The 24458-nt window shown below is 37.6% G+C and overlaps 1 protein-coding gene across 1 annotated transcript; it reads right to left on the minus strand.

Annotated features, from left to right (window-relative positions):
• Positions 1–3721: 3721 nt before the first annotated feature.
• LOC149813704 (pre-mRNA-processing factor 39-1-like) lies at positions 3722–21510 on the minus strand. Its single transcript, XM_089991879.1, has 14 exons — positions 21375–21510; positions 20151–20617; positions 19745–19848; positions 18657–18886; positions 17832–18000; positions 10800–11162; positions 9076–9219; positions 8601–8753; positions 8401–8517; positions 7374–7454; positions 7112–7261; positions 5877–6188; positions 5326–5433; positions 3722–4509 (listed from the first exon to the last, which is right to left on the minus strand). The coding sequence occupies exons 2-14, from the start codon at positions 20599–20601 to the stop codon at positions 4426–4428; spliced, it is 2466 nt and encodes an 821-aa protein (XP_089848005.1). The 5' UTR covers positions 20602–20617; positions 21375–21510; the 3' UTR covers positions 3722–4425.
• Positions 21511–24458: the final 2948 nt, after the last annotated feature.

The raw sequence follows: 24458 nt of genomic DNA on the forward strand, positions 1-24458 counted from the left end.
AAGGCCCCCTACATTCACTATTTTTTCTCCACACCATAATTGAAAGCCATTTGCATCATCTTCTTAAGTGTGTGACTTCTTAAGTGTGTGTTTGGATGAATCCCTCAATCTAGAAAAGTGGGATACGTTGTGATATTGAATTTGGGAAAAAAATCCCTCATATCCCACTTTTCTTTTTGCATTCAAATTTCAAACACCCTTCGATGAGATTACTCTTTTCATGAGATTTTCTTCAATAAACTAGAAATGAAATGCATAGAGAGACTTATGAAGGCTAACGAGCGAGAGAGTAAGGTTAAGTTTGGTTGCATCTCATGGGATTTGGAATCAAAAAGAGATTTATAAACTAGATCTCATTTGAACAGAACCCCAAAAGCTACAAACATAGCACAAACTTGATAAAAAGTGAGTTGTCACATAACCCCAAAGCTGAGGTTTAATGAGATTTTAAAAGGGAGTATATTCTTAAACAGTATTTTTCCTTTTCAAAACTACAACCAAACTTACCCTAACATCGACGGTGATTTCTCTTTCACTTCGTTTCCATGGGCAACGTGCAGGCGTGCCCTCTTACGTTGATCTTAAATGACTAAAATACCCCGAACGTCTATAAGCCACATTCACTTTGTTAGCTCTTAAATTTAAGTTATGCAGACATTACGGTAATTTTCTAAAACAAGAAGGGAGATCTTTCACTTGAATGTGTGACAAGAATGCCCTCACTATACGATAGTATTCCCCTGCTGCATGTATATTACAGCCAATGACTCGGTAAACTTGTCTGAAAACTGTAGCAAGTTAGCCCAGCAACCCTTGCCAGTTGACACGGACCTAGGGCGAACCCACTTCAGTCTATAGCCCCCACAAGGCTCGGCCTAGTTACTAGGCGCTTCGTGTCAAAATGGAACACGCTCCCATTCAGTTTAGTAATAAAAAGGAATTATTGAGGGTAATTTTGTCCTCTAAAGGTAAAGTGAAGGTTCCTAAACGAAGTCACGAGAATTATAATCAAAACTCCCGTGACTTCAGATAAGTGCTACCATCAAGATTCTCGTGCCGTTTCTTGACACATGTAAGGGTGAGCCCCGATGTTCCCATGATGAAACCTTCCCCATCAGATCTATATCACAAGGACACGGCTAAAAAGACACATGACCCATTAGACACAACACTAGGCACACATTGCTCTCTCTCTCTCTCTCTCTCTCTCTCTCTCTGGTGTCCCTTCACTAGGTGGATAACTTGAAGGAAAATTGCAGCACATTATCTCTGATGTGGAAATGAAAATAACCCTAAAAACTGACAAAATGTGCCAAACTTAGGGCATGTTTGCAATGCTCTTTGATTTTTTGTTCTTGTGATTGCAAATTACAATCACCATACCAATGTTGTCATTATCGGTATCGGCCCTGAATCATTTGGCCAACGATTCAGGTGAATATGCCAATACCGATTCTCAAGTGAATAATTAAGAATATTTTTTGTCAATCAAATCGTGACACATGTTAAAACCATTAGAATAATATTAAATATTAATTTTAAACATCTTTTATATTTATTAAAAAATATCCTATTCAGGTTTGGCCGATGGCCGATAGCTACAACATTGCACCATACTTTTGAGAAGGTTAGTGAAACATGAAAAAGTAGAAGTTATGATGCTGATTATTAGCAGTGATTGTTTTCGTCTTTTTTTGCCTTGAAACTTGTGAAAGTCTACTTTCTCAGCTTCTACTCTCAGTTTCTACTATCTAGCTTGGTCAGCGACTGTCAAACGGGCAGTCCAGGTTCGATTCCTGCAGGCATTATCCCCCTTGCATAAGCCGAAGCTAATGGCGCCCAGGTTTACACCTCTCTAGGGTGGTTTCCCTATCTCTAATGAAAAAAAAAAATGGAAGAGGGTAGATTAGCTCAAAGAAAGACAAAAATTGGAGAGACCCTGAATGCTCGGCTCAGCTGGTAGGGACAACTCATGAACACTAAGCTGAAGGAATGTTACAAGTTCAAAACCTGCAAGTGGGCATTCTTTGCTGCAAGGCTGAACAGCTATACTTCCTGGTGGGTAAAAAGATATGCAGCAGGCTCAAAGAAAAACAGAGGTAGAGAGAGAGAGAGAGAAAAGGTTGGTAGCCAGAGCAGATCAGGTCATACTGTATATAACCAATCATTGGTTATATTCAATCGCAACCATACATCGCATTTGGACATCGTAACAGTGAGGCCCAAGCTAAGCTCATCTCCATCAAGTGAGCTGCAGATTGAAAATAACGGATAAATTGGTGATATAGATGCTGCTCTCATTGGTGGCTTGTATGTCCTTAGCTGGCTTTCGACGCTGTTGACATTCATGAACAAACATTTTTTTCTTCCAATCTGGTCCCCATATCTGGCATTACCAAGAGATTGTGAATGTAAACCTATGGTAAGCAACTCGTTTACGTAGGTGTGTTTGAATGCTCAGACAGACCATGTACCTGCGATCCGTGCCACACAAATCCATGAATCTCTGAGCCAACCTCCAATCTCCACTCAAACGTAGGGATGTCAACCGCTTGGGTTTGGTTCAGACCCAGGTGGAACCAGACTTGGACTAGATTTTCGAGTATGATATCAGGTAAGAACCAGGGTCTAATCAGGTCTACTATAAGAGAAACCATACCCGAACCCGATAAGAACTACATGAACCAGACCGATACCATGCCCGGTAAAATAATATTTTTTTATCATTTTTACATTAAAAATTTATGGGTCTTAATCCGAACTCAGGTCAAGCCCTGGTATAAAATTTTACAAACTATACCTGGGTCCATGTATTAATCTGACCTTCAGATTCAGATCCAGACCCAGGTCTTAATCAGGTCTTATTTGTCACTATACCCGGACCCTTTAGGGTTTGGTCCAGGTTGGGTCCACATAAAAGGGACCCGTTGACACCCCCATGAACCACGTCATTTTGCGAAGGATTTGTTTTACCTCAGTTCTTAAGATGGGCACCAAGCCAGATGCAGGCTCGAGATATAAAATTACCCCATAAGTATTGTCTGCCCTCACAAACCAAGGGCAACTCGACCATTGATACCAGATAGTCATGTATAAACCATCAAGAAGGCCATCAAACCGCTCTTAGTTTTGAGCGCTAGGAACTGGCCTGATTCTCAGCGGCATCACCGCCTGAGGGGCACTAAAGGCTAAATGCAAGATTGAACAAAAGCTTACACCCAGCTAAATTGTGATTGGCATTGTAATCATCAAACAAGAGACGAAACATCACTAATACCTTGTGATGGGACATTGCAAGTTCGAACCCAAATGGCATGGTTGTATAACTGGTAAGGGTCGGGAGTAACCCCAGCTTTCTCTGTCGAAAAAACAAACTTCATATTTACATTTGAAACTTTGATGACCAAAGAATTACAGTATATCGTATTTTTTCCTTTTTAGCCATGACCATTTGGTTTCAACTTACACACTTTTTTCTTTTAACCAACACCAAAGATTCTGGGATTGTTCCTGATTCTCTGTCAATTTCAGGAGTACCGAGTGACTAGGCTACTGAAGAAACCTCCTTGAAAGTCTCCCAAAGACAATCTGCAGCACATTCCACGCTGCCCACACCGCTAGCTCCATGGTGCCAGACAACAAACAGGGACCAATAGGCTTAGTAAACAAAGTCTAGTCACATAGTTCACCGACGCTCATTTCATTGTTCTCTTTCCTCTTCTTTTCTGGTCCTCCCCTCGGGCAGTTTGAATCAAACACAAAACTCCCTCAGCCATTACACTATTCACCCAAAATCCAAGATGTACAAGGACTATTGTACAACCACATGAAGACCATCTATCTTGGTGTGCTAAACGCTGTAGGCTATTCAAAAAACGCTCACTCATGCAGGTACCGCCCCAAATCTAACATGTAAATCTTTCCAATTTGTATTGTTAGATATATTTAAGATCGTATTTTTCAAAGCTTGCCTGACCAAAAAAATGGTGATTGCAAAAGCGTCTGAAAGACAAAAGCATCTCATTCCACTGCCTGGGTAATATATAGCAGAAAAACTAAAATACTAACAATAAAAGAAGAAAAAAGGAACGGACCTGAGTCCCTGACAATACTAACCCTTCTGGAACAGCTCATGTGAACACCTTCCTACAGCTGGTAACAGAAGATTTTACATATAGTAGAACATCCCCTTAGAAAATAACCGAATCCGGCATCATGTCCAGATTAGAGAAATGGGGTCACCACTGATCCCCTCATCTTTTAGCTTTAAGTTCAAGAATGGGCAGCCAAAGAAACAAACTTGTTACCTCTGCTCCCATTTCACCTGCAAACCCCGACAACAAATTTCTCTGATTCGGTTACAGCCAGTCCCAATGAAGCATAATACACAAAGTGACAAAATTGGAACCAGCCAGTCTAACTAGCTCAGTAGTAACCACTATAGTATGCCTGAGGCGCTGGAGCAGCCTGCTGTGCCGGAGCAAACGCTGGTACAGGCTGCGTGTAGGCCTGCAAGCAAAATAATAGCAAATTTAGATCAGTGGTGGATCTGACAGAAAGTACGATGCAAGATTACGATATGAGAGGACCAAAATCCATGCATCCCAAACAATGCCAACTGAGATTCAAGCCACGCTATTGAGAGAATAAAATAAAATAAAACCAACAAAAGAAAGTTTCATTATTGTCATTTTAAACATGGATTTCAACAACTATCTAGTTATTTTGATTGCAAAATGAATACACAAGCAAAACAATGTGCAAGAGAGTTTCTAAAGAAAGGCGGACTATCATTTGAAATCTACAAAACTCTGACCATTTGAACAAAAGGTCATAAAGCAAATACAAAAAAAAATCAATGAAATGCAAAATATATTATTGAAATGACAGCTTAAAAGGATGAAACATAAAATTATATTTGCTTGACCCCTTGAGAACCCAGGTACATCAATCCCCATGTGTGTGTCTGTGCGTGTGTAATAACCTACAAAGTTATATCATCCATATTTGGTCAGCCATGTTACTTTTTCTCGTTTTCAAAGAGTGAGCACCTCCTCCCATTAGGGTACATTTGAAACCCATTGAAAAATTTGGCCTGTGAAGCTGTTTACCAGTTGGGAAGATGGGAGTGGTTTCACAGAAACACTTTCTCATATTTAAATCATTTTCCCTGATGAATGGTTAACATGTTTGCTAACTCCAAATTTTTCCTTTGAAACGGTTGAATTTCCCAGAGAAAGCACTTCACAAGGTTAGCAAAAATGCCCTTAAGAACTACATGCATGTTGTGAACTGAGCAATGTTGAGAGGAATATGAGCTGGTACCTGGGAAGGATAAGCCTGAGCATATGTACCATAGGCAGCCTGTTGTGGAGCTGATGCCACAGGTTGAGGATTGCTGTACGCATAACTACCATAACCAGCATAACCAGCCTGTCATCAAAATGTAGGTGTAACTAAACAGAAGCAAGAAGTCCCTTGTGGAGTATAATTTAGTGGAAACCCGAAATGTTTACTAGACCCACTTCTGCCTTGAAGCATCAAAGCCTCATACATCTAAAGAGAGTAATTTAACAGTCCATGACAAGCACAATACTTCCATCATAAGAGGGATACACAGAAATGCTGCTCCAGCTTCTCAGCATGAGAAATACCCAAACAAAGAACTAATCCTTCCCTTTAAAAGGAGAAAAACTTAAGCTAGAGCAAAATGATTAGGCATTCCTTCTTAAAAATTCTTCTACAGGCTTCAAAAGCTTTCATGGCTACCACCATAGAGGAACTCTGTTTTGGCATCCTTGAAGATTGGTTGCCAACTAAAAAGAAAAGAACAAAAAGGAAAAAGAAACGTGTGTGTGTGTGTGCATGCATCTTACTTGTGGAGCATAGCCAGGATTCCACTGATGTGCCTGTGTCTGAAGTCCTTGTGGCCAGCCTTGAGGTTGTGGACCATAACCCGCAGCCAACTGCTGCTGAGTATTTGGATAAGCACCCATTATGGATTGACCTGGTGAAGCAACCGCAGAAACACCAGCATATGTCTTCGGCAATTTTGTCTTGTCTGAAGCTAAAAAATCTTGAGCAGTCCGTTTTCTGGACTCTGCAGTACTCCTCGGTTGCGAAAAGAACTTGGTGTGCCTGTCTTCAGCCTTCTTAATTGCTTGAGTATCAGCAAAAAGGTCCAAGAACTACATGAAGTTGAGCAAGATCAGAAACATAAAGGAGGAAAAAATATGGATGTATATATAGTATTTTACATACTTATACACCCTAATATCGCAATTTTGGTGATCATGCAACATTACCTGGAATCTTCATGATAGCAACTACAAATTTAAGATTTTAAAAGCACATTTTCGATTAGTGGCATCCAAACATACTTATGGTGTAATACAAGTTACCATTGCAGTATTAGTGGCTTCTCTGCCTCATAAAATCTCAATGATGTACAGACATTCATTTCTAAATGGCAAGAAAATGAGCAACTATATAACAAAACTATCATTCGGAAAAAGAACACAGAACACAGCATAGTTCCTGATCTAACAAAATTAGTCAGACCTCACTTTCAAGCACAAAGTAACAGTGCAAAATTTATAAGACCAAGTCAGCTACCCTAATATCTAGACATTCTAGACTTTTCGAATAAACAAAACACTATTTAGAGTCATTCAATGAAACAGGTAATTATAGTGGTAACTGAGAGTTATATTTTCTTTAGACCTCTGATGGCTGCTGCAGTAAATCTTGTGTAGCTGCCCACATATGCATTAGAAGATGGAAGAGATAGGAGGAGAAAAGGAGAGGAAGAGCTCACAATTTGGAGACAAGTCCCAAGATGCCGTATTTTCAGCTTTCTCAAAAAAATAAAGGGGAGAGGGCATCAGGGCCTTTATTTCTATTTATATTAGAACTCTAAACCACCCCTTCGGGCAGATTACAAAAACACCTGATGATACATCACACATAAAAAATTACAAAAGTTGGATAAAAATAACTATTCTACACAAATTTGAAATTTAAAAAAATCAAAACACCACTGACAATTACCATAATGCCCCCCACTAACTCTGAGTATTTCCCACGGTAACCACATCCAACTAAATATTACCTCAAGAAATATACTGGATAAGTCTTCTCTGTCGGTAGCACTAACTGTGTTGGGATTCTCGAGGTTTGGAGTTATAAACTTCTCCACAAGGGAATCCAGATAGTCAATCCGCTTTGGAATAGACTGAATAGACTCCATATGGATAATGCCCTATACAAAGACAAAAAGATAATAGCTAAAATCCAATAGACACAAAAGGATGAGAACAGTTCCCTATGTTGAATAAGCAGCAAGCTGGGTGAGCCTAAGCAATAAGACCAACCTCCAAAAGTAGCTTTGACAGAGGAACCCGTTCAAGGGATTCACTTAGAACTTCCCCAGCTTTCTCCACATTGCCAGCAACCTATACGTAGCAGCAAAGATAACAAACTTAACCTTCATGCAACCAAACCTGCATTAAAACTTCATGGATGCAGATGAATAGAACAAACAACAAAAACATGTTTCCCTTTTTGTTATCCCAAGTTAAAACAAATTATTTGTAGTTGTCTGACAACAAAATAATTTGAAAAATGATTGCATTCAGAAATACAAGGTCATCATCAATCAATATTAAAGAAAAAGGACAATCATCAAACCCAATGATGTCTACCAAAATAATAATTTCCCATCTACTGGACACAAACATTGAAAAATTAATTTTAATTCAAAAGCAGCAAAATTAACAGTAAAAAGAACTATTTCCATCATGGCATGAGAGGAACCATTCAAGTTGGATTTCAGAAGTGGCCTTTCTAAAAGGTTTGTAAGAGAAGCAACCACTGACAACTAGTTATTCAAACTGATAAAAAAATATGCAACAAGAACAAAAGATATGTTAAGATCAAATAAATGTTATACAAAAAACAAACAAATTGCACTAGCATTTTTCACTAAATGACAAGGCTGCAAATTTTCATCAATGAAACATTTTAGCGATCACCATTGAAAAAAATCAAATATGAAATTCATTCTTGGGTAGAAAAAATACATTAGGATGGAAAAAAGAGAAAAAAAAAACATCTACATCAAAGGACATATCCGAGAACTGCAGACATACACATGCACCAAGACCAATTCCTCTAAGAAAGATTACGTAGAATATAAACATCTAAGTTGGATAGAATCCAAGGGGACACCAGCTCAAAAGCCTTGGTCAATCCATCTCAGGCAAAATGGAAATCACAAGTCAGAGTGCAGATCTTCTAAGAGCAAAAATGAAACTGTGCTTTTGCACAACTGGGTGCACGACATGCTGGAACTTAGATAAAATAAACATAAATAAAGATTGACATATGTGCACACCCTACCAGATATAGAAACCTAGAGTACTGAACTATCAGCATTGGCAGCATCTGAGACTGTTCATTTCCTTGTTCAGTAGCAATGGCCTCCTCATACACAGAAAAAGCGGATTCCGAGTGGCCCTGAAAACTCCAAATTAAGAATAAGAGAGCCTTGACTCTACTAGAAGCGTAGAACATAAGTAACAAATAGAAAATTCAATTACCAGCCTATATTCCATGTTTGCATGCTTAACTACTGCCTCAAGAAGTCCTGGTGCAATTTCTGAATGTATAAGACGGTATTCAGCACGAGCACCAGCTATATCTCCATTGTGTTCTTTAAATCTAGCAGCAAATAAATGAATCTCGGTTTGTCTCTGTAAAGAATATTTCAAGATAAAATATAAGCAGCACAGTAAAAAGCAGCAAGAAGAAATATGGAACAAAATATCAGAGAAAGCGAAAAGCAGACATCTGTAATCACAAATGATAGGCCATGCATGTGGTAGCCCAATGTAGATCACTATTGACAGATCCAATCCATCACACGTTCTATTAAAATTGAAGTTCACAATATGAAAGCAAACATACTCAAAATCCTACAAATAGTTAGAAACACCAAATGCATCACGATAAACTAGCTTATGGGAGTGCTCCCAATCAAAATTTAGGCCACCATATCAAAAATAAATATAATACCTTAACAAATACTTGAGTAGCCCGAGCAAGAGCATTATTTGCAAGCTCCATACTTCCACTGGCCTCCATACATAGAATGTATCGTATCCAAAACTCAGGGTAATTAGCACAAGCAATAAGGCATCTTTCATATAACTTTACGACCTGCACACATGAACAAAAATAACATAAAGTGCAGTGTTGTAAAGATTGCATATATAGAGAAAACTCTGGAAAAAATAAGGTAAAGGATGTTGACTTCTGAAAGTTATTATCACAACTCCAATTTAAAAAGATAATAGTCATTAGAAATAATTAGGAACTGCTAGTCACCGAAATAACAAGATTTGGAAGGAAAACATATTTAACGAGATATGTCTATAAGATGCGGACAAGCTTTTCTCTTTCATATAACGCAGAAAATGAAAAAGGGTTAACTAAAAGCAGATGAGCTGGGAACAAAAAAAGCAAATCCTATTAGAAAAATCTAAGACAGATGAAAAGGCTAAAATTGACAAAATGAAAAGACAAATAAGTCCAAAGAAACAAAGATTGAAACAAGTCAAGACGTTGGACTGAACCAAATACCATCAACCGAAAAGTTGATCAATATAGTCACAATAGGCACTCGACTAACAACTACTATAAAACAGACTCTAGTAAGGTCCCATATAGTGTTGTAATTGTCGTACTGCATCATACGGTACAATACATATCATATATATGACCAAACACGATATGATACACACTTTAAAAGGAGCTGTTTTTTTTTAGTTTTAGGTTTTAAAAAACCCCATAGTGTTGGTTTTCTCATTTTTTTAGAAACCATTGGAGAGAAATCCACACACCATAAGGATATATAGGGCACTTTATGGTGGTACACACTTGATTTACATAGATGCAAGCTCCAGAAGCAAAATCTAACCGTTGAATCATGTTTAGCTTAGTTTATTTGTCATTTTCATGTGTCAAAGTTGACACAAATATGATGATTTATGTCATTTTTAAATAACCCTTGTTTTCATGAATTGTCAGCCGTTGATTTTCAATGTCTCAAAAATGGAATCTTAAGGTGTATTAAACATGATAAAACTTTCTTTTATACTAAATAAATCATGCTAAACACATACGTATGGTTAGATTTACCATTTGGTGGCTAGAACTATGCAAACAAGAGGGTGTACCACCTTATGATATCATGGTACAGAACCACTATATTTTTTCCCATATATATATATATGAAAGAGATAAGTGCGTGCATTCAAAATTCTCAGTCTAAAGTAAAAAATCATGAATGTCATCTTAAGTGCAAATTCTTGAACACAAATTGCAAATCATTATATGATTAAACAACTTAAACAATAAATCGACAATGAAAAATGAAATGTAATGCAATCAATGACAAATTTTAACAGAAAAAACACTCTAGTAAATAAAAAATAAACAATCAAGATCATCACAGAAAATAAACAAAATTAAACATGTGTTACTGTCCATGAAGTGTCATAGTGTGTGTGGTGTCGTGTCCAGTATCATGTCAGTATAGGCCATGCATGTTAAGTGAAGTGCCTGTGGCTTGTAAAATAGGAACAACGGTGCATCCAAATGGGACATTAGCATAATATTGAAGTTTCAATTCAACCAAGGTATTCCAGATAGCATACTCAATTCTAATATATGTAACAAAACAAGGAAGAAACAAACTGTGGGATCACTGGAGATTACAAGATGTAGAGATCGAATACCTTGTTAAAATCATCCCCCCTTTCGATCAAATCAAGGTAGTTATGCCAATTAGTGAGCTGATGGTCCTCGAGAGGCCTGAAATGGTAGTATGGTCGCCTAATAGCTGCTTCAAAATCATGGATCTTAGAGTCATACTCTTTTGCTTTCTTATACATTTCCTCCCTAACACCAATATACCTCTCCAATTCTTCTGCCTCTGTTAAACCTGCAGTTACAGGTTTGGTAGATTGTTCCACCCCATCAGGATGGCCCTCATTGTCAACCCCCTGATCATTCCCCTCTGAACTGGCAGAAAACATTGCATCAGCTTCTTCTGCAGACCTTATCTCAGATAGAGGACGACTTCCAGCCAGTTCCTTAAAGCTGTAATTTTCACATAACATATAATTCAGAATCCAAAATAACATGTGAGAGATAAAGGATAAAAAAAACAGCTGCAATTATGAAAATTTACAAAAAGTTTTGCAGCTGAACAATCTACACAATTTGCAAAATGAGCAACTAGTCATAATTAAAACACTTCAACAGCAATACTCAATCAAGATCACTCCTATAGCCAAAACTAATGCAGAAATCATGTCTGGATGCATCACAAACACGAGAACACATGCACAATGAATAGAGTTCTAAAGCCGCAATGATATAGATTCCCTTTCCACACAAATTTTAAATGAACCAAATAAGGAACTTTGCAGCTGTCTCAATGAGATGACTTGTAGCAAAATGACACCGGCCAAATTCTAACTGCATCATAAATGAGGAACTTCAAGCGCTTAATCCACATCGTGCCACATGGCATTTTTCTTTCCACTTTATCAGTGTCCTAACTCCTAAACAAGTATCACGCTTAATGTAGCACACTTGGTGTACACTTTAAAAATAGGTTCCTCAACACAATATCCATGACTTGTCGGACAAGCAGAAAGGCTATGTCAGATCGATGCAGGTACAAGTGACATAAAAAAATTTGAAAAAGGACTGAAGGGGCGTTACTCAAATAGAAACATGTACATAAACATACAGGTTATGCACTTTGAGGTGCATTTGTTAGCCATAATATCTGTTAACCAATACATCATAAAGTCCTAGGGTGATTAAAGTGCATCAAATAAGACCCTTAAACCACCAAGTCCTAACAAATCACAAAGCAATGCAGCCGACTTCCTTGATGGCCCACTTTGGAATGGCTCTCACTCCAGCCTTAACTACAGGCAGCTATTGCCATCTTTTGGTGGCTCTCACTCTGGGTCCACATACCCCTTTTACTAGGATCCTTTTTCAGGCAATCAAACTTAAGATATGGATGTTGCTCTAATACCAAATGTTAAGTCCATAACCAATATACCATAAAGTCACAGGGTGATAAAAGTGTGTCAAGTAAGGCGCTTAAACCACCAAGATTCTAACAAATCGTGAAGTTACTCGAAACAACTCTTTTGACAAAATTAAAACGAGTTATTAAAGGAGAAAATTTTGAAAAATAAATGCTCATTGACATGCTACTAGCCTACTACCATAAAACATGCAATTTCGTCTTGGAGAAGGAAAAAGGGAAGACCTAGTGCACTGTTAAAACATATGTACTTAGGTATATATATATATATATATATATATATATATATATATATATATATATATATATATGTTACTTCATACCCGATAAGGGGTATTTCTGTAAATCTGTCCAATAGGGCAGTATTGTCATTTATTTTTGTTTTTTCCTTTTTCTTTATTTCTTTTTCTTTATTTCTTTTTCTTATTTTTAGTTTTATCTTTTTCCTTTTTTTTAATTAATGTATTGCATTGGGGGTCCAACGACTCCTAAGTTGAGCCCCCCAATGCTGTCTCCTTTTCAGCTCTGTCTCTCCCTTTTTCAGCTGTATAAATAGGGGTGTTCACCCCATTGTATTGTAGGCTTTTCTATGCCCTTTTGCTCAATAACATCCTTTGTTCATTTGTAAGCCCTTTGTTGGCTTTTGTATTTTGTCCCTTGTGGACTTGTTCATTGTGGTTACTCTTGTGGGTGTCCGTTATAGGACATTGGGTATGCTTTAGCATTCCCTATATCTATTTCAGCTTACTTTATTACATGGTATGAGAGCAAGGTTGTGCTCTTGATTCTTGATAAAGTTATATTTGTTTTTCGTATATCTCTTTTCTTGCTCCTCTCTCTTTATCACCATGGAGGGTGAACAAAAGATAGATCTTTCTTTCAAGTAAAATGGTTCAAACTATTTAGTATGAGCATCCGCTATGGAGAACAACCTCAAAGGCAAAAAGCTTTGGGGTTATGTGATGGGCACCGTTCTAGAACCTCAACTTCAACTTACCAAAATGGAAGGAGATCAAGAGAAGGCTTTAAAAGGAGGTGCACGAATCAAGGAGATTGAAGAATATCAATCCAAGATTGAGGATTGGGAGAGTAAACATGCAAAGATACTTGCATGGTTTATGAACAACGTGAAGTTAAAAATGTGTGCAAACATTGCCAAATTCTATAAAGCTAATGAGGCATGGTTCTTCATGAAAGGTATGTACACTCAAAAAGACCTCGCTAGACAATTCCTTCTTCAAGAAAAGATTCGCACCATTAAGCAAAGGGACATGTGTGTCCGCGACTACTTTAGTTCTCTTAGTCCCTTATGGGATGAGCTCGCTCTCCTAGAACCCAAGTGGGTAGCTAGTGAAGATAGAGAGCTTAGAAAAGAACAAATGGAAAAATAACACTTTTTTCAATTTTTACATGAGCTTAGGCCCGATTATGAGCAAGTTAGATCTTCTCTCCTCCATAGATCTAAGTCTCTTCCTCTAGAAGATGTGGTTGCCGAAATATGCCAAGAAGAAACTCGTCTTGGCATGATAAAAGGAGGAGATGAAGTCTTAGCCGTATCTAAATCCAGCAACCATGTTAAGCCCTACAAGCCTCCACATTTTGGGAGGCAAAATGGCTATAATGGTAACTATAAGAAGGCCATATGCCATCATTGTCAATAACCGAGACACATAAGGCCTAATTGTCCCAAGATAAATGAAGCTCCCAAACCTAGAGTTGCTTCCGTTGAAGAAACCACACCAAGGAAGAAAGATTCATCCAAAGAAAAAGATTTTTTTTCTCTTGCTCAACTATCGGAGGCACTTCAAATTCTACTCAAATCTCCATATCTACATCCGGTGCCGTCATTGCCTCTTTCTCTCCTCCAGATGTGTCTTCTTGGATCCTTGACTCAAGAGCTTCTTTTTATATGACACCGGTTGAAAATGGGTTATCCGACTTATGTTCTAATTCAAAAACCTCATACGTTTCAACTGTCGATGGAATATCTTTACAAATCAAAGGTGTTGGAACATTAAGCTCCTTTAAAAATTTTCTCATGTCAAATGTTAGAGTCGTTCCAAAACTAAATTTAAACCTTCTCTTTGTTTCTCAAATCTCTGATCATGGATGTAAAATCTCCTTCTCAACTAAGGGTTGCTTTGTGCAGGATCTCCGGTCCGGGAAGCAGATTGGGCAAGGCCATAGGAGGGGGATCTCTATTACATGAACTACTTGAAACTCCCCAACGACTCTTTTTTGTAATTATGTCCAAGATAAAAACTTTGAGATTTGGCACAAAAGACTTGGACATCCAAGTTTATCAAAAATGTATCATTTTCCCTTTGGGAAAAAATTTTGTAATGAGAAAAATTTTGTTTGTAAGGATTGTATTTTTGGAAAAATGAAATACACTCCTTTTCTCAATAGAACTTTTGTGTCTAAGAGGCCTTTTGAATTAGTTCATTCGGATGTACGGAGGTCTTCTCCTGTCATATCAAAATGAGGATATTCATATTATGTTACATTTATTGATGACTTTACTAGATATGTATGGATTTATTTTCTTAACTTAAAATTTGATGTCTTCTCGTTCTTTAAGAAATTTTATATGATTGTCAAAAATCAATTTTTAATCAATATCGCTATCCTTAGGTCCGATTAGGGTGGAGAGTACTTGTCAAAAGAATTTCAAAATTATCTTGAAACCAATGGAATGTGTCATAAAAAATCTTGTCCTAGAACTCCTAAACAAAATGGTTTAGCCGGAAGAAAACATAGACACATTTTGAAAACTACTCTTCTTATTTCAAAAGAAATTTCAAAAAGTTTTTTGGCCGAAGCCGCTCTAACATCTATTTATTTGATAAATCGAATGATCTCATCATCTTTGCAAAATATATCTCCCTATGAAAAACTATTTGAAAGAATACCCGATTTCAATAAGTTAAGAATTCTTGGTTGTAAATGTTTTGTTCTTTCACATAAAAGATTTAAATTATCACCCAAAGCTATTAAATGTGTATTCTTAGGTTATGAAGAAAATAAAAAAGGATTTAGATGCTTCGACTCTAAAAATAACAAACTATATGTATCTAAAGATGTAACCTTTTTAGAAAATGAAAATGGTTTTGAGAAAACTAAAGACATTAATGAAAGCGAATATGCCTTCTTGTTTGATCTTCTTCCTCACGAAGAAGAGATTCCTAATGAAAATTTGGTTAATGACCAAGAGGACACTCTTCTTAACAATATTGAAAATGAAAATGTTGATGAAAACGATGTCATTAATAGTAGACCAATTCAAACCTATATTCGGCATGATCAACAAGTTCCTATGAATGCATTGAAAAAATACTCCCGGAATTCTAGCATAGAGGAAACTTCACTTAGAAGATCCAGTCGTATCTCTAATCCCCCTAACAGGTTTGTTTCCTATGATTCCTTAACACCAAAATATAGGTCATGCCTAATTGTGTTACACTCATTCCATGAACCATCCCACTATAATGAGGCTAAGAATTTTCCCTGATGGGTTGAAGCCGTGAACTTAGAACTTAGAGCACTTGAAAAAGCAAAAACTTGAAAAATAACGGTGTTACCCATAGGGAAGAAATCTATAGGATGTAGGTGGGTCTATAAAGTAAAAACTAAGAGTGATGGGTCCTTAGAACGCTACAAAGCTAGGTTAGTAGCTAAAGGATACTCTCAAGAATATGGTATTGATTATGAGGAAACCTTCGCCCCAGTTGCTAGAATGACCAGTGTCAGGACCCTTATTGTTGTTGCTTCTATTAAAAAATGGCTTATTTATCAATTAGATGTTAAAAATGCATTCTTAAATGTGAATTAAATTAAAAGGTTTGCATGGATCCTCCGCCAGGGATATGTATTGGTAATGATAAAATTCTTAAACTTAACAAAGCTTTATATAGATTAAAACAAGCCACAAAAGCTTGGCATGATAAATTTAGCAATGTAATGACACGTTTGGGTTTTCTGACACTGCTCTTTCTGTGAAAAGTACATGGTTTTTTGTGGTTATTCTTCTGCTTTACGTAGATGATATGATTATCACTGGAAGTGATAAGCAGGGAATTAATGATATCAAGAAAGTTTTAAAAGAAAATTTTGACATGTCTGATCTTGGATTCTTAAGATATTTTTTAGGTATTGAAGTAGCGTACTCCCCTAGAGGGTACATTTTTTCTCAAATGAAACTTGCAGCTGACATTTGTTCGAAGTCTGGCATTTCCGACGACAAGAAGACAGAAACCCCTGAAGTTATCAATGCTAAATTGAGATTGGAGGATGGAACTCTTCTTGAAGATCCTACTCCCTATCGTCAACTTGTCAGATCCCTGACATACGTATCTATCACTCGGCCAAACATTGCTCATGCAGTTCATTCAGTCAGTCAGTTTCAACATGCGACTACAAGAGTGCACATGAGTGCAGTCTTAAGAGTCATCAGATACATTAAAAACACTATAACTAAAGGAGTTTTTATTTCCTCATCTTCGTCACTTGATTTAATTGCTTATACTGATACTGATTGGGGAAGAATAATGATAGTCTCAACTACCGGTTTTTGTGTGTTTTTTGGTGAATCTATGATTTTCTGAAGGTGCAAGAAGCAGCACAAAGTATCTTTGTCCTCAACAGAAGCTGAATATCGTGCAATGGCCACTACAACCATGGAGCTTGTATGGCTTCGCAGCCTTCTTAGTGATATAAGCATAATCATCTCTACACCTTCGAAGATGTGTTGTAACAATAAAAGCGTCATTTATATCGTAAGCAACCACACCTTCCACGAGCATACTAAACACATTGAGATGGATTGTCACTATGTACATGATGAATATCTAAGAGGGACTATCACATTGCCATACGTTTCATCCGAGTACCAGTTGGCGGACTTCTACACCAAAGCTCTTGCTGCTCCTCGCTTTATCTTTCTACTTAACTAGCTTTCGGTCATCTCCCCGTAAAGCTTGAGGGAGGGTGTTAAAACATATGTACTTAAGTATATATGTATATATATATGTTACTTCGTACCCAATAAGGGGTATTTCTGTAAATCTGTCCAATAGGGGCAGTATTGTCATTTATTTTTGTTTTTCTTTTTTCTTTATTTCTTTTTCTTATTTTTAGTTTTATCTTTTTCCTTTTTTTAATTAATGTATTGCATTGGGGGTCCCAACTAAGAGTCGTTGGGACCTATGACCATTGGGGGACCAACGACTCCTAAGTTGAGCCCCCAATGCTGTCTCCTTTTCAGCTCTCTCTCTATCTTTTTCAGCTGTATAAATAGGGGTGTTCACCCCATTGTATTGTAGGCTTTTCTAAGCCCTTTTGCTCAATAACATCCTTTGTTCATTTGTAAGCCCTTTGTTGGCTTTTGTATTTTGTCCCTTGTGGACTTGTTCATTGTGGTTACTCTTGTGGGTGTCCGTTATAGGACATTGGGTATGCTTTAGCATTCCCTATATCTATTTCCGCTTACTTTATTACATGCACATCTAAATGCAATGGACAATCAACTAAAAGCAATAAAAAGTAAGAAACCATCCAACAATTGGCTTCAAAATGATAGATGCACCAGGCAAAAACAATATTGAAAAAGAAAAATGGTTCATGGTAAATATCAACTTGGATTTACATTTTTACATATCAATAGAAAACACATGCATCAGTTAGGGAAATAGTATAATTTCCTGTTAAAGTATCGATCAAGTTGCTGGATAGGATGCTCAAGAATCCTTGTGTAGATTATAGCAAGGTTCATCCACTCCTGACGCGAATATTCGTATTCTATATATTTGTCCCAGAGAGGATATGAGAGGTAGTCTGTTCCAACATATGCCAAACCTCGCTCAAATAACCTGAAATAGCATTGACAAGAGGAGGAAAGAACATTATAATAAATGTATATAGGTACCATTTACCATGACGAAGCCATCCATTAAAGGCACTAATGCTGCTATGCACCCATATGTTGAATAAGAAGGAAAATCACTTTAACAGCATTTGACACTTCCAAAACTTAGGCTGCATTTACCTCCATGGGAAAACCATACAATGTCCGTGAAATGGAGCAAGCATATAGGCCATCTTAGCCATTAACTGAACGAGAGCTTCCCAGCAGCATTTTGTTATTGGTGCACCCATGATAGCCTCAAGAGTGTCAAAGTTAAAGATGGCAGTAATTCATAGAGATCTACATGACTACTACATAGACCTTTTGAAAAAGATATAGTGGAACGGTATAATGAGGTCACAGAATTAAAAATAAAACCAAATGAAACAGGAACTTCCACAGATTGGACCATTAGAACTATAAATGATTTCTAATGTGCAATCTGCACAAACCTTTTCCTCCATACACGCGATGTATCACTGCTGCAGGCATACCAGAAAAGATTAGAGAACAACACAAAGGCTAACCAATTTCCCATGACCACGAAAAGCAGACCATGTCTCTTCAAACAGAAAAAATGTATTCTGGAGCTTAAATTTATTTTTCAGAGCTATTTGGTACCTGCAAATGGTATCTGCATCTTCATAGGTTGATATTGCAAATGTACAGTAATGCAACCAAATGTCTACAGAATACGTAACAGCTAGAACTGCTCTTTCATACACCTCCACAATTTTGTCCACAGTACCTAAACGAGCCTCATGATCTGCATACTTCTTCCAATAGCCATAACACAAAGGAAACTCTGACAAAAATGCATCATAAACTCTGCGGATTTTCAGCAAGTTATCCTGCAAAAGAAGAGGAAAAAAAGGTATTTCTCTCAGGCAAGGGAAGATTATAATGCATAAATTGAAGGTTCAGGCTTCCAATTTTCACTATCTGCATAAATCTAAAATGGGATTTAACCTGCCCAAATGAATGTAGAGAACATAAAAGGATGAAGATTTCTATGTGAATTTTGACACATAAAAGCTTTATATTTGCTGCTTAAAAAAATCCAAAAATGAGTAAATGCACAAGTAGCATAACATGCACCAGATGGTTTATCCCAACAAACATGCTTCAATTTGAAATAAGAACATGAAAGTTGAAAACAATGAGGAAGCAAGAACACAGCAGCTGAGTTTAAAGAGAATATTTATTTACATATTTGAAAGGTATACTCTTGTAAACTGGAAAAACAAATGCAGTGACTTTAAGTGGTGGAGAAGATAATAGAGTGAACACTCTGCAGACTGCAAACTAATGACTTCATTGGCCTTGATTAATCATTTCATATATGGAGATTAATTCCTTTGATTAAGTGTTGCCTCTTCAGTGATGCAACAAGATCATCAGTATGTCAAAAGGTGTGGCGATAAGCACCATGTTAATTTGAAGACAACATCAAATTCATTGTAAGGAACTGTAAAATCATTGAAAAAGTGAACAGGCATAGACCTCAATTTCCAGGTTTATAATGCAGATGCAAATAAGCCGTACCACAATTTTGACAATGAGTTGAGGTATGGAGAAACAAATAAGACCTACAATGAAGTATGCGGCCTGTTTTGTAAATAATCCCTACCGCAATTTTGACAGTGAATTAACATAAAATGCTACTGAAACACTTTCTCATCATCGTAACGTGAGAACCCAGACAATACCTCAGCAACCTTCTCAGTCTCCTGAATAAGAGCGGTCCATGCGTTGAAGTCCAATGAATTAGCCTTCACTATGGTCCATAGTCGATCTTCTTCTGAAGAAATTGCTGTCATGAAGAAAATCATGCAATCAGCAATACCACCAACCAAAAAAAAAATCATAAAGCAGCCCTTTGCTAACAAATATAAAAAATCAGATAAGAATCAAAGGGACAAGCAGAACCACATTCTTTGATGCACAGATTGCTCAAATCCCCCAACAAGAAAGTATGGTCAAATAATAAAGAGCAATGTAACCAGCATGATATAGCGTTATCTTGCACGTCCTGTATAACAAAGAATAAAACAACGGAACAAAAATTAACACGAGCACATGACAAAGGCTTTATGAAATGATGATAACCAATACCAGTAGTCTCCTCGAACTGTTGCGCCACGACTCCCGCTTCCACCGTACCATTTCCATTCTCGCCACTGTGGATCACTTCAGTTTCGTGGTTTCTTATTTCACTGACACTCGTTCCATTTTCAAAACCATAAGCACCAACTTGTGCATGACTCGCCACAGAATTATCCTGACCCACAAATGTCTCAACAGTAGCAGCATCGGCAATATAAGCAGAATTAGATGCAGCTTGATGCATTAAATAACCTGGGTCTATGTTGGAAGTGCTTCCATCTGCTAGATTGGGTGCTTCTTGAAGCCCAGAAACGGTGTGGTAAGCTGAATTCATCTCTCCATCACTAGTGGGATCAGAAACAGCATTAGCTCCAGCAGACATGGACACCACGCCGGTATAGCCTGAAGCCGAATAATCAATATTTGTCGATTGATCGTGTGAGTGTTCAGCATCCCCCATTGCTGGTTTTTTTACCCTGAAACGATTTCATGCGCACACCAACATGTCAAACATCGCCAACGAAAAAAAATTAATAATAAAATAAAAAAATACACAGAATGCATCATCAAACAAACAACGTGGAAAGAAAGATGAAAAGTGTCAATAAAGAATGAGAGAAACCGAGAGCCAAACCAAGCAACTCTGAAGTCTGAACCCAACCCAAACCAAACCAAACTCCCAAAATAACTTCAACTTTTTTTTTCGATACCCGAAAAACGCTCTCAGATGAATGAAGAAAATAGGGTTACCATCTCCTCTAATGCCTCGAAAACGAAAATTCAAAACCCATACGAGTTGATACACGAGTGGAAAGCGTGTCTTGTTGCGTTTAGCTGCTACTCTGACACGAATCCCCGTGACAAGGACGCACGGTGTAAACCCCACTAGAATAATAACCAACTAACCATCACTCAGTCTAAACAAAAAAACCTAGATTGAAGCAATTAGGGTTTCACCTGAAAAAGCAAACTCTCACGGTTCAACCGAACCATCCAACCGACCATGAAGAGCTAAGAGAGAAGAAAAGACTCTGAACTCGACACCCACGACATCAACACAATTAGGGTTTTTCGAAATCCCTAGGACGGCGATAGGGGACGCATCCTGGGAGAGGGAAAACGAGGAAACCAAAAAAAAAAAAACTAACCCTAGAACAAAGAAACATAGTAGCAATTGAAAAGGAAAAAATAAAAAGAATCAGAGGAACTGAGGAAGGAGAAGACGACACTCACTGAAGGGTGAGACTTGAGAGCTCGGGAAGGGAACGAAGCTTGGATTCTTGGGATCGTGCTGGCGCCAAAAGGGGTTGAGAGAGAGAGAGGGAGCAGAGAAAGGGGTTAAGAGAGAGAGAATAAAAATTTATCTAGACCTGTACCAAAACCTATAGGGTCAGGGTTAGGGTTTGGTGATAAATAAGAATCGAATAGAATTTGGTCCAACCAAAGGGTCCGATTAATATAGGCAGCTTAAAATAGTTTGTGCCAGACACGACCCAAGGAGAGGCGTAGCGGGGGGGGGGCGCGGGCGGCTTAAAAAAAAAATTTAAAAAGCCGAGTCCTAGCTCAGCCCTGATTCCATATGAAATAGATTTTTATCCATTTTATGTAGCCGAGTCCTAACCCAGACGAATTGACTGCAGCAAATAGTTTAATTCATCCATATGAAATAGATTTTTATTAATAATTGCAGTCATTCTTAATTAGATGATGTATGTGATGCCAAATTAATGCACACATCATTTAAGTTATCACTTCTTAACTCTGCTGATACGACGCAGGCAGACGTTATCAGATCAGGACCATGACACAGAACATGTTTTACATACAGGGGTGACTTTAGCCTGGCCAGGTCCATTCACTTAGACGGGGTGAGGGACGTTAATACAAGAGAGATTTCCAACACCTTTCAACCTGATGCATCAGTTTTTTTCTCATAAATAATATAACATCTACGCTGCAGTCTAATGCATAAGCTTTTTTCCTAAAATCGTGGGAGGGGAGGAGCAACCTTCCGTGCTCGTAACAGACTTGCCCCACGAAGTTTTATATCATTTGCTACTCTCCCATCAAGTATCTTAGGTTTTAATGTCACATGATTACTTGATTACAATCTTACTTTTCATGCAACATTAACTGAAACTACTTAATGATCATGGATGCATTTTTATAAAGCATTGAAAATATTTGCTTAATACACTTATAACATAAACTTAGGCACATGCGAGGTAAGAATATCTTACTCATTTTTTATACACCATATAACACATGTGCAGAGAAAATACAATAGTAAACATGTATATGAACTTTATACACCATATGGCACATGTACAAGGCAAATACAATAAGAAACATGTATATGGACATCCTCATCAATAAAGCAATCATATCATCATGATAAGTAAGCATGCATGTAACCCACATATTTTTAGAAACAAAACATAAACTTGCATTCATTGGATCCTTAGACCCTTGACCTTAACTGTGTAGACTTTTATTAACAATCCCTGTCATAATCATATAAAATTTGCATAAGATCAAACCTGCATAATTATTCATGTATTGCATACTAATTCAATTAAGAAATCACATAAAAACATATCACACAACATTTTTTTTTTTGCTACACCCCTGTTTGCCCCCCCCCTCACATCAATCCTAGCTATGCCACTGGACCCAAGTTTTTATTAAGATCCAAAAATTTCCAATATAAATATATATATATATCACTTTAAATGGTATGGTGCAGGTTTGGTTCATGTAATGCTTATAGGATCCAAGTATGGTTTCTTTTATAGTGGGTTCGATCAAACTCTTATCCAAACTCAGTATTATCATCTCAGGTCTAGGTTTGGTGGGTCTAATTTCACTTGAGTCCAAACCAAACCTGACCCATTGACACCCAACTTTGTTGTTCCAAGATTCAGACCTACTGGGCTTGACCCAATGTTGTTTGGGCTCGGACTCACTTGATGCGATCTACTCTCACTAGGCCAATGAGGTACGTGTGCCTATGCTCCAATATCACAAATGGCGCTTCTCAGATTAAAAAAAAAACTTGTGATTGATTAAAACTTTGCCTACATGTGGGGTTTGTAAACAAGTTGAACTCATGCTATTCAGGCTGGGTTCATTAAGGTTGAACCCTTGCTCAGTCTCGGTTCATGAGTTCATCACAAGTTGACTCGTTCTTAAAAAAAAATTTGTTTTCAAGTGTTTTTCAGTGGGGATTAGTTACCTACCAAAGTTAAGAGCTTGTAGTGAGTGAACAGAGGGGTTTCAAGCAAATTTGTAGCCGATAGATGTGTTTAGCATGCTCTATTTAGTAGGAATCGACTCTTTAATTGTATTTTTGTATGATGAAGAACCCTCGCCAAATCGAGAAAAACACCAACTGAGGCCCCACAACCACCCTACTTAACATGACACACTAGTGGTCCAGTGGAGCTTGAATTGATGCCTTAATTTGAGCACTCTCACAACCATCCCACTAGCCAGGTGCAGAGGCACACCCAGGGGCGTAGCTAGGATTCATGTGAGGGGGGGGAGCAAAAAAAAAAATTGTGTGATAGTCTGGGGTTCGGGGCAGCGCCCACGAAAAAAATTTGAGATAAAATAAAAATTGGCTACAATTATTAATAAAAATCTATTTCATATGGACAAATCAAACTATTTGCTGAAGTTCTCAGCCTCAACTGAAAGTTCTTAAACATTATCTAATGGCAATATATAACACTGGTGAGATAATTTGAAGTTCATAACAATGCATAAATTTTATTTATGACAAAATAAATCAAAATACAGCCCAAAACCCTAATTCCCAAATACACCCAAAATCTTTCTCTTTCTTATCGGTATCCAAATTTGATTTCAGAAACCAATTAGGTCACATACAATTATCTCGAGATCATTATCGCCTACATCTAAACCAAATCCAACCCGTTTATTAATTCTTTGGAATATCATCACGATCCATCATGATCGTTCATTGTGCAAACATTAGGGCCCGCCACAATGAGGCTCATGATGTCATCATCAGCGGCCCCACCGATTGTCGTAGATTGTCACAATCACAGTGATTTGGCATATCACCCGATCTCTTCCTTCATGCCTCCAAAAGTGGAGTCGTATCTTGGTCCAACCTTATTGGATTGACCACTTATTAAAGATCTGGACCTGTGTCGGTTGTTTCTGGCAAGATCTTTATTTGGGCAAGAACTGCACCAACTTAGCAAGGGTCCAGCTAGTAAGCCACTGCCCCACCAACCCAATAGCCCTACTGGACCCAGTTGGCCTTATCCAGGATTTGGATCCTACCAC

The sequence above is a fragment of the Nuphar pumila genome, chromosome 16, assembly GCF_984573655.1.
Source record: "Nuphar pumila chromosome 16, dmNupPumi1.hap1.1, whole genome shotgun sequence".
Classification (NCBI taxonomy): Eukaryota; Viridiplantae; Streptophyta; class Magnoliopsida; order Nymphaeales; family Nymphaeaceae; genus Nuphar; species Nuphar pumila.

Bases quoted from the DNA above. Each gene is read 5' to 3' on its own strand.
- LOC149813704 (XM_089991879.1), bottom strand. From the start codon at position 20,601: ATGGGGGATGCTGAACACTCACACGATCAATCGACAAATATTGATTAT. The intron at 9,220-10,799 runs GTATTCGATCTC...TCATGTGTGCAG, and splicing joins GGGGGGATGATTTTAACAAG to GTCGTAAAGTTATATGAAAG. The intron at 4,510-5,325 runs GTACCAGCTCAT...TTTTGCTTGCAG, and splicing joins CTCAGGCTTATCCTTCCCAG to GCCTACACGCAGCCTGTACC.